Below are 9,604 nucleotides of genomic sequence, written 5' to 3'. Positions count from 1 at the left end.
ACTCTGCCTCTCCCATTCCCTCACTCCATAGATTTTTCTGTATGCTGCAGTCTCACACACCGGGAGCCTCATAAAATAGTGATCACAGGATCCTGTGGCTGCATTTCTACCACTCTACTCCTGCAGTTAATATACTTTACTGTGATATGCACATCTTGAGCCATAAACATTGTTTAATGTGCCTACACTGGTCTAAAACCGTGTAAAGGAAGATTCAAAGTTATCATTGCAACATTCAGGTAGCCATGCATAGCAACAGTATCTAAAACATCAAATCAATGCATTATTGAAGATGATTCAAAAGATATTCAACAAGTGAAGTTGGTTTATAGTTCTCTAGTTATTTTTAATGAGATTGAGGGTTGTTGATACAAACCTTTTTTTTTCTAAATGAATGTACATTGCACTGTTGTTCTTTTGCACTGGGCTTGAGTTTTTAGAGATTCTGATGTATTGAAATAGTGAGCATATGACAGAGCATTCAGTAACTCCTGTGATCACTGCACTACTAGATATAAAATATTGTAAGCAAGTCATAAAAAGCAGCATGTTCTGAAGGAACAAACGGGAGGTTGATTCACAGAGACATGTTTGTAGGAATATTTTGCATCATGCATGACTAAGTCATAGTGATTCATTATATTTTCAGCTTTTGTGAAGAGAAGAACTGTGTGTGGCCTTTTTATTATCTAAGAAAGTCAATGGAAATGGACTAAATGCAGTTTTAAAGACGTGTGACAAGTCTTAGCTCTGCACTTAAAAAACAAAACAAAAAACAAAACACGGAGTACACTGCCCCTGGTGGCCAATGCGTGTAATTTACACTTTGACAGGGTGTCATACTTCTTTTTCCTTTTTTGGTTATTTTGGATGAACCTTGAACTGGCTACCATCTAGGTTGGCTTATGTCCCTTAATATCATTGTTTTATGACAGTTACTCAGAAAATTGTCCATACAATGCAAATTCAGACAATTGTACTAGTCTGTCACTGATGATCACTGTTCTCCAAAATAAATAAGAGGAACATGTAAACAGCCACAAAATGGTTGAACCAACAATATGGTCAAAAAAGTACCATTCTATATGCTCATTAGAAGTAACATTATACACTTTATGCATGGATTCATCACCTCAAGTCATATAGTTCCATCACGTGTCATGGGGTGAATTTGCAGAGGACTGATCTAGTTCTGCAAATGAGGCTGCTCACAGTCTCTGTTTCGTTTTCTGTGGTGGTTCACATCTCTTCTACATGTCTAACCTTTCAATCAGTTGAAGTCCTATTGTGAAAACAATGAAACATGTAGCTTTACATTTTTATAATGCAGGTCTGTTATTTGCATTGAGCTTTTATGGAACTTGCAGAGGCGTTACACACTGGGAAAACCTGAACACTTGAACAGTGTACCAAATATTAAATTAATTGTTTTCTTGAAGGAATTTTGACATATACTTAGCTGCATAAACCCAATTGGTAGGGCTGCTTCTGGTAATATTGAGCCATTTCACACAAATAAATAGTAATGATGATTGATGAAAATCTATTTGAACTTTATGCTGCTGTGGGAAGCACAACATCCGGTAAAAGGTAAAGTGACACAGAATACGGAATAACAGGGGAACTCCGTGCGCACTGGGTCCAGCTTGCAGGGTACTTCACTGCACAATGACAGATCTACACTACTGGCAAAATCTCTTTGGTCAGGGATTATAGTAAAATGACCATTTGTTTTTATCATTTAATCTGACCTGAATAGAAGATATAATCATAATATTCTAAGATATAATCATAATATATAGGAAGGGAGCCTATACTCTGACTTGCTAAGGTGCCTCGTTTCATTCCTGGTTTTGACTAGATAAAAATGGGCTGAAAGATTTCTCTTGAGCAGCACACCAAATGTCTCCACAGTAGCATGAGATGAAGTGTAGTGTGAAGAAATCATTATTTTCTTTTGACCTTATTAAAATGCAGTATCTAAAAAGTATTAAATGATAACCCTTTGGTTCAAACTGGGATTGCACATTAAAGATGAATAACACACATTAATGAATAACATAAAACATTATATAAAGCATTATATATAAAGCAGTTATTACAACAGATTAGGACATTAATATTATATGGCTTTGAACATATATTCTTTTTGTTTGTGTTTCTAATACAGAATTGAGGTAGGGATGTTTAGGTTAGACCACAAACAATAATAATGTGTCATTTTCTGTAAGAGACTTTCGAAACATATCACCATCTATCCTTATAATAAAATGTATAGCCTAAACATTTTGTGTCTCTTAAATAACTTATGAGTAACTCAGATTTAGCAGGAGAGAATGTTTCATCAGCAGCCATCGGTGGGGAACTTCTAACCAGGCTTCACAAATACAGTTTAAGTGGGGATTTCATGAAAGTGAGTAAATAATTTTGGGATCCATCCAGCCACATGCACATGAGGACCTGCTGTTTTCTGTATGCGCCGCCGGTATCTGCTGCTGTCCTCAGCCACACACACACTGAACTGTCTGATGTGACGCTCTTTGTCATGTTATTCCTACAACACGAAAACAGGTTCAGTGAATGAAAGAATGAATGACTAAATGATTCAATCAGTAAATCCCCACCCGCCTCTATGTGTACCCCGGCATTCCCTCAGACAGTTGACTCCTGGCTGAGCTGATAAGTCCCTCTTTATTCCGCCGCCTGCTGCCATAAAAGCGCCGGGGAGCTCATTGTGCGGAGTGATCTGATACGGACTACACCCAGCCGCTGCCTCACTGCCCTGGCTTTCTTTGCTGCCCCAGCCTTGACGTTGGTTAACGTCGAAGTGCGGGTTAGATTGGAGATTCTAAATTCGCCTGTAGGCTTTCTTCCAATTTGGCTGTCTCTCGTTTGGCCAGCTTGCCTCTAAAGCTGTAGGGATTTTTATATTGCATCGATTTCTTGAATATGTCTTGGCAAAGCTACGTGGAAAACCTGATGGCCGATGGCAGCTGTCAGGATAGCGCCATTGTTGGGTATACGGACGCCAAATATGTTTGGGCAGCACATGCCGGTGGTACTTTCAACAATATCACGGTAAGAGTGAAAAAAAAGTAATTAGAGTGAAAGTGTGGCTCCGTTTGACAGTGTTGCTATGTATCACCCACGCAGACGCTCACCAGACTGAATAGCGCTAAAACCGTTACCTCGCAGGATCTAAATGACTAGCAAGCTAACGGTATCGTGCTAGCTTAGCGGGCTAGCTAGCTCATCGGTGGCCTGTCTCGGCTATTTCCTGCTAAGGAAACGATGCGGGATTAGACCTCGTGTGGATCAGATAAGACTTCGCTCATTAAGGCTTGCACGTACCATAAAGATATAAACCAGTTAGTTGCAGTTGACGAACAGTAATCAGCCATTTCAGTACATTGCTCAATGAACCTGACGCTAATTTAAAACCAGCGAGTAGACGGTGTCTGACTTGAGGGAGCGTGCATGCTTTTGTGTGCACGGACGCTTTGATTAGAAAACGTTAAGCTGCAGCTTTACCGGCTGCCTGTGGTTAAAAAGGCTGCCTCTGGCTTACGTTTGGTCAGCCTACGATGAACCTGTCTTATTCTCATATTAATATGTAATAATGCATGTATAATTTTTTGATGGCAATGACAATGTGTGTACATGTTTTTTTTTGTTTTTTTTTTAATTCATTAAGAGGGACGGCATGTAAGCTAACGGGTGCATGGACGTCACTTTACTTCCGCTCCTTACTGCAGGCAAAGATTGCAAGCTGTTGTTACTGCCTGGGTGCGGGATGGGGGGTGTTAAGGGACAGAAATTGTGATACCGTTATCAATACATCTGCATGTTTCCAGGTTTTATTCACAAACCTCCTCTCTCTTATTCCCAGGCTGGAATTCTGGTGCCAGGATAGCAGTTTTACTGATTTTTGGAATAAGACTGCAGCTTACAACAATTTAAATGATCTGTTAATTTGCTGATTTATTTCTTGGTTAATCAGTTTTTATAAAATATCAGAGAACAATGACATATGATCAGTGTAACAGATCAACCAAGTCTGAACATATTCATTTTACTGTCATATATGGAGAAGAGAGGCAGCAAAATCCTGATGTTTGTTTTCCCCCATAAAATAATTAAAACAATGAATCAAAATAATTGCCAGTGAATTTTCTGGCAATAACTGAATCAACTAATTGTTTTACCCTTATACTGAAACAATTATTGAAATTGTTGCTGATAGATTTTCTACACTTGCCTATTGAATCATTGACTATTGATCTTGATCCCTTCAACTGTAGTTGGAAATTTGACTCTTAAAAATGAAATTAAATGCTTCTTGGATTTGACAGTAATATAACACAAAGCTCCTGATATACTGACAGGAAGTGTCCACAAAAAAGGACATTAATTCCCATTAAAGCCGAGGGACACCACAGAGGTACAAAAGTGAAGAGGCCTTTATGAACATGGCTGCGTAGCATGACTATATGTTGCTATTACAATGCCATTATACTGATGGCTTTTTTTACTTTTATACCTAAACAAAGTAGTGCCCTTTTGACTTTTTGGGGAACTTTTTGAGTTCCCCAAAAAGTCAAAAGTCTTTCTTTTTAGTTAATTGATGTACTTGTTATATACATTGTGCATTTCATAGTTGGATGAATTATGTTGGTCGTGTAACTGAAAGCATATTTATCAAATCTGTGTCTGACTGAAATTGTCCCAATGCTGTGGTTTTGCGTGTTTTTCAGTCTCAAGAAATTGATGTCCTTATCGGTAAGGACAGGGAGACCTTTTACACCAGCGGTCTCACTCTGGGCTCAAAGAAGTGTTCGGTCCTCAGAGATAGCCTCCATGATGACGGGGACTGGACAATGGACATCAGGACAAAGAGCCAAGGAGGAGAACCTACATACAATATCTCTGTGGGAAGAGCTGGAAAAGGTAAACATGTAGTTTGAAAATAGTTCTCTACATCACAGCTATTAAAATACTCCTTTATGGGTTAAGACACCATATTGTTTAATATTGTTAAGATGTCACATGGGTATGAGAGCTACCTCACACAATGCCTGACTGAAAATCAGGGGCCCAATTTATGAAATCTGCAACATAAGATCATTTCCTCTCCTGTTGCTTTTGACATGTTTGGATAATCAAAATATATGCTAGAGTTTTGAACCAAACATGAGAAAGAGCCCTGTAAGACTCACACATTTATTTGCTTAATGTAAGTGACAAACATTGTGATCGTGACCAGAGTCATTGAGATTGTGAGCTGAGTCAGTTAGCTGATTGACAGAAAATTAATCTGCAGCTATTTTTATAACTGAATAATCTTTTTACTAACTTTTTCAAAGCAAAAAAGCAGAGCATTTACTTCTTAAATGTCAAATTTTGATGCTTTTTGTTGTTATTCATGAGTAGCTTTAGATTTTTGGGCTGTTTGTCAGACAGTATGTGACATTTGAAAGCATCTTTTTGGGCTGTTTCACTGTTTTCTAACATTTTTATTGACAAATGATTAACCAAGAAAGGAATCGGCTAGAAAAGGATCGTTAGTTGAAATGCTTGTTAATTTTCTGTCTATCACCGCAGCTCTGTTGCACCGATTTGTGGTCTGTATGGAAGCAGTGCTCACAGATTGCTTTTGTAAAAACCGGCCCCAGAGTCAGGCCCCAGATGCTCTCAGGCAAAAAACTTATAGAATCAAACTTGTGAAGTTAAAATGACAATACATTTACTTAATGATGATTTTCATCATAAGCCTCATGTAAGCCATGGTTTGCCTACTCCAGTCTGTTTGCCTTTGTGGCCTTCAATGTCTCAAATTGCTCCAGTGTTTCTCACAGGTTGATAAGATTGACAACATTTATTGGGAGACTGACATCTAAGACTAATTGGCTACAACATAGCTTTGTATTCACAAGACATTTTAGTCTATACATTTGCTCACCAAAATCACAAGTCTGGTAGATTTCTTAATAAATTTTCTCCTCATTCAGGAAAAAAATTACCTGAGTGTGCTGCCAAATTTTAAAAAGGGAAACACTGATTGCAATCAAAACCAAACTCTGTTTTAGTTTAATTTTCCCAACATTCCTCCCTTTTCTGTTTTTTTTTTTCCACCTGTCACCCTCCTGCTCTGCATGTTGTACTTTTGTAAAGGGTAGTTAAATGAAGTGTTAACAACAAGTGCAGTGAGATGCTTCAGTCTCTACAGAAGATAAACTGCACCTTCATTAATCTCTTGCATATATCTTCCTAGTCATGTCTTGATTTAGCAGAATGAGCCAGTCTGTGCGACAAATGTTTTCTTTGTAAAATCAAGTGCACGGATCTTCTCTCTGCTTTTTATTACCAAAACAAAAACACAAAAACTCACTGGTGATATTCAGCCATGTGCTATAGAGGATCAGGACTGTGTGGGACATTGTCCATTTATACACTCATTGACTATTCCTATTTAAAAGCAAAAACAAAACACTAGTCCTAACACTAACACTGAACCCTCGGCATCAACAGTCAGTAATGTATTTATGGACAGCACATTGCATCAGTTGATAGCAAAGGAAAACCTGTATGGCACACAGTCGAATATCCCTGAACTACTACACTTCAGGTGATGATACTTATTACTTGGAATGCCTTTCCTTTACCTTTTTACTTTTCTTAACTGTCCCTTTTTTCTATCTCTTCTCTTTCAGTTTTGGTTCTTGTAATGGGCAAAGAAGGGGTCCATGGAGGCGGATTGAATAAGAAGGCTTACTCAATGGCAAAATACTTGAGGGATTCAGGGTTTTAATGTTTTCAAGCTCACTTAGATAAAATTGAGGGACAAAAAGAAGAGAAAAGAAATATTGCTGTTAAGATTTCTCCTGCAAGCAGTCAAATGTCTTGGAAACTTTTAATAGCAATGAAGAGTGGTAAGATACTGTGTCACCTTTGTTCCCCCCTTCATCCTGTAGGGGGGAGACTCTTCAATTTTGTTCATTTCTCTTTTTTTCCTTGTGTGCTCCAGTATTGGTTTTAGTCATGGGAAAGGAGGCGGTCCATGGTGGAAATCTTAACAAGAAAGCACATGCAATGGCTGACTACCTGAGGAAGTCTGGATATTAAGCAACCTCTCCACCCATCCATCAACTTAGCAGCTCACTCCCACTCACCGCATTGTGTCGACACTACTTCCAGGATTAGATGGCATACAATGTTACTTCCTCCCCAGTCTACTTTTATATACAGCCTTTTGTTTGCTAAACTCCCCCCACCCTTTCTCTCTACCTTTTTTTTTTTTTTTTTTTTTTTTTTTTTTTAAAAGAAAAAAACCTTTCCCACTTTAACATTGTACTTCTCATGTTTTTGGCACTACAGTAATGGCATGTTCTTTGAAATGTTCAAAAACCAAAAGAGTGTGCAAAAAAGTGTAATAAACGTGTTAAACAAATTTGGACTCGCCTTGTATAACGTTCACTTAGCAACTGCCTCATATTCCAAGGGGAAGTACACATGTAATGGTGGTGACAGTTTGTGTAGTTATGCTTTTTTGAGCATTACTAAAATATGCCAGGTTATTATTATTATTATTATTCTTATTTTTCATCAGCATGTGGGCATTTAAAAGTTGCATGCTTTACCCCTCTTAAGCATACAGATCCCAGCTCTGTCTTCTCTCTGTCCCAGTGTGATATTCCAGCCAAAACCATCTTCTCATCTGCCTCCATCTTCAGGTTCTTCATAGCCTCCGTTAAAGAAATGACACATTTCCTCTGACAAAGTCCTGTATGTGTGTACCGATTCGCCGCCCTCAGGCACAACTTCTTTTACCCTCCGTCACACGCTTTTGCTGTCGTACCTGAATGTGGTCTTAAAAGTTAATGATGTGGTGTTGGGCTGTTGTTTGAGTGTAGTGTAAAGGTCGACATTGCTGAGGTCCTCAAGATATTGTCACGATACTTCCGCACATCCTGGAGTCTCAGTGGACATTCCACTTCCGTGACAGCTCGGACATTTGTCAGTCAGCTCCTGCAATTTGTACATTTTGCTGTGAATCACTACACACTCATGTGAAGTTATCCCCCCCCCTTTGGACCAATTGTCAGTATAAGAGGATTATCAGAATTACTTCAGCTTGTTCTGATGGATGATTGTTGGCATCACTGTTGACTGTAAATCATTAAGACAACTTCAGATGACTGTAAAACATTTAACTGCTTCTTTAGACAACACTACTTAAACTTTTCATCACTAACTGATTTGTTGCTAACTTCATGTCCATTAACCAATGAAACGGCAATGTCATTTTACTACAGTATGAATGCATTTTGACTGTAAATCCAGGCTGTTGGGCTCCAACACCTTGGAATTATTTGCCTTGTGCTTTAGTCATCAAAGGTGTATTCACAAATTGTCATAGTATGGTACTTAGAAGTATATTTAAAAGAAAAAATGATGCTGTGTACACTAAACATATTGAAAATGGTGTTGGTTGGAATAAGAACATTTGTAAGTTGTCTTGTGAAAATTTTCTGAGAATAACTGTGTATTCTGTGCCATAAAATCGATCTGATCTGTTGCTACTACAAGTTGGATTTTTAACTGCTGCCCCAGCAAGAAGTAACTTTTAATGGCACTTTCCTAAGGGATATTTTGGCATCAGTAATCTCCAGACTTTGTGGAATATGTACAGAATTAAACGACAGAAAAATACGTTTGCAATATTTTGTCTTTTTTTTTTTCTTGAGATGGAAAATTCCTTCTGCCACAAAATCTGCTATTTCAAATGCCATGAATTGATGGGACATCTTGTTTACAGACAGATCAAATAAAAGTTATTCCAACCAGAGGTAATGCCAATATGTCCTGTCTGTTGCCTTTTGAGTACACGTTTGAATGTAGACTGATTGAAGAGTTAATTAATCATGCACTGCATAAGGAACAGTGCATACTTCTGTTAAAATGGTATAGATCTTGTTATGTATGCTCAATCAGAAAAGCACCACTCATAGTCTATTAATTATTGAACTAATAGATTCCACTGTTCTCTAATGAGAGAATCTTCAGTGTCAGGGGATGTAGATGTTCTCTCAGCTGCTGAATCCCAGAAAAATTAGACCAACAAACTGTTTCTTTGCAGAAAGCTGGAAGAAGATCAACTAAATGTTATTGGGCTGAAGGCTGTAATTGAATGAATTACATTGGAGGGGGTCTGCCTACTCCAGTGATGTCTGACAATTCAAACAAGAAGTGTTGAACATAAGCTCTTTCTCATAGTTAGGAAGCACAATTGAGCAAAAGTTCTCTTTAACTTTTGGGTTCAGTATATAAATGAGAAGAAAAACTTTTTACTATCAAAATAAAATGTACATACTAATCTGACTTTTGGCTTTCATGAAAGTTCTTGATCAGACCAAAGGAAAGAAGACATGTTGATAAAACCAAAGGAATAAGCTTCTGGCTTTCATTAATGGGCTGTTTTTACCCCTTTAAAACCACATAAAAATAAACCTTCTACAGTTGTTCCCCTTTTTATTTCCCGTGTAGCTTTAAGGTTATTCTTCTGACCAACACTATCATTTATATTCTGTATCTGCTTGAAGATGTC

General features: G+C 38.0%; 1 protein-coding gene across 2 annotated transcripts; it reads left to right on the top strand.

Annotated features, from left to right (window-relative positions):
* Nucleotides 1–2,748: 2,748 nt before the first annotated feature.
* LOC121193551 (profilin-2-like) lies at nt 2,749–7,304 on the top strand. 2 transcript variants are annotated; one of them, XM_041055905.1, is made up of 3 exons: nt 2,749–3,078; nt 4,755–4,947; nt 6,711–7,018. In XM_041055905.1, the coding sequence occupies exons 1-3, from the start codon at nt 2,950–2,952 to the stop codon at nt 6,806–6,808; spliced, it is 420 nt and encodes a 139-aa protein (XP_040911839.1). In that variant the 5' UTR covers nt 2,749–2,949; the 3' UTR covers nt 6,809–7,018. The 2 variants fall into 2 exon arrangements, with proteins under 2 accessions (XP_040911839.1, XP_040911838.1); XM_041055904.1 differs by lacking the exon at nt 6,711–7,018 and adding an exon at nt 7,025–7,304 and having other exon boundaries at nt 2,752–3,078.
* The last annotated feature ends 2,300 nt before the right edge of the window (nt 7,305–9,604 follow it).

The sequence above is a fragment of the Toxotes jaculatrix genome, chromosome 14 (assembly GCF_017976425.1).
Source record: "Toxotes jaculatrix isolate fToxJac2 chromosome 14, fToxJac2.pri, whole genome shotgun sequence".
Lineage (NCBI taxonomy): Eukaryota > Metazoa > Chordata > Actinopteri > Toxotidae > Toxotes > Toxotes jaculatrix.
This window is presented reverse-complemented; position numbering and strand designations above follow the sequence as displayed.

Excerpts from the sequence above, each read along its gene's own strand:
- LOC121193551 (XM_041055904.1), top strand. The coding sequence starts at position 2,950 with ATGTCTTGGCAAAGCTACGTGGAAAACCTGATGGCCGATGGCAGCTGT. Across the intron at positions 3,079-4,754 it reads GTACTTTCAACAATATCACG|TCTCAAGAAATTGATGTCCT; the intron begins GTAAGAGTGAAA and ends CGTGTTTTTCAG. Across the intron at positions 4,948-7,024 it reads TGTGGGAAGAGCTGGAAAAG|TATTGGTTTTAGTCATGGGA; the intron begins GTAAACATGTAG and ends TGTGTGCTCCAG.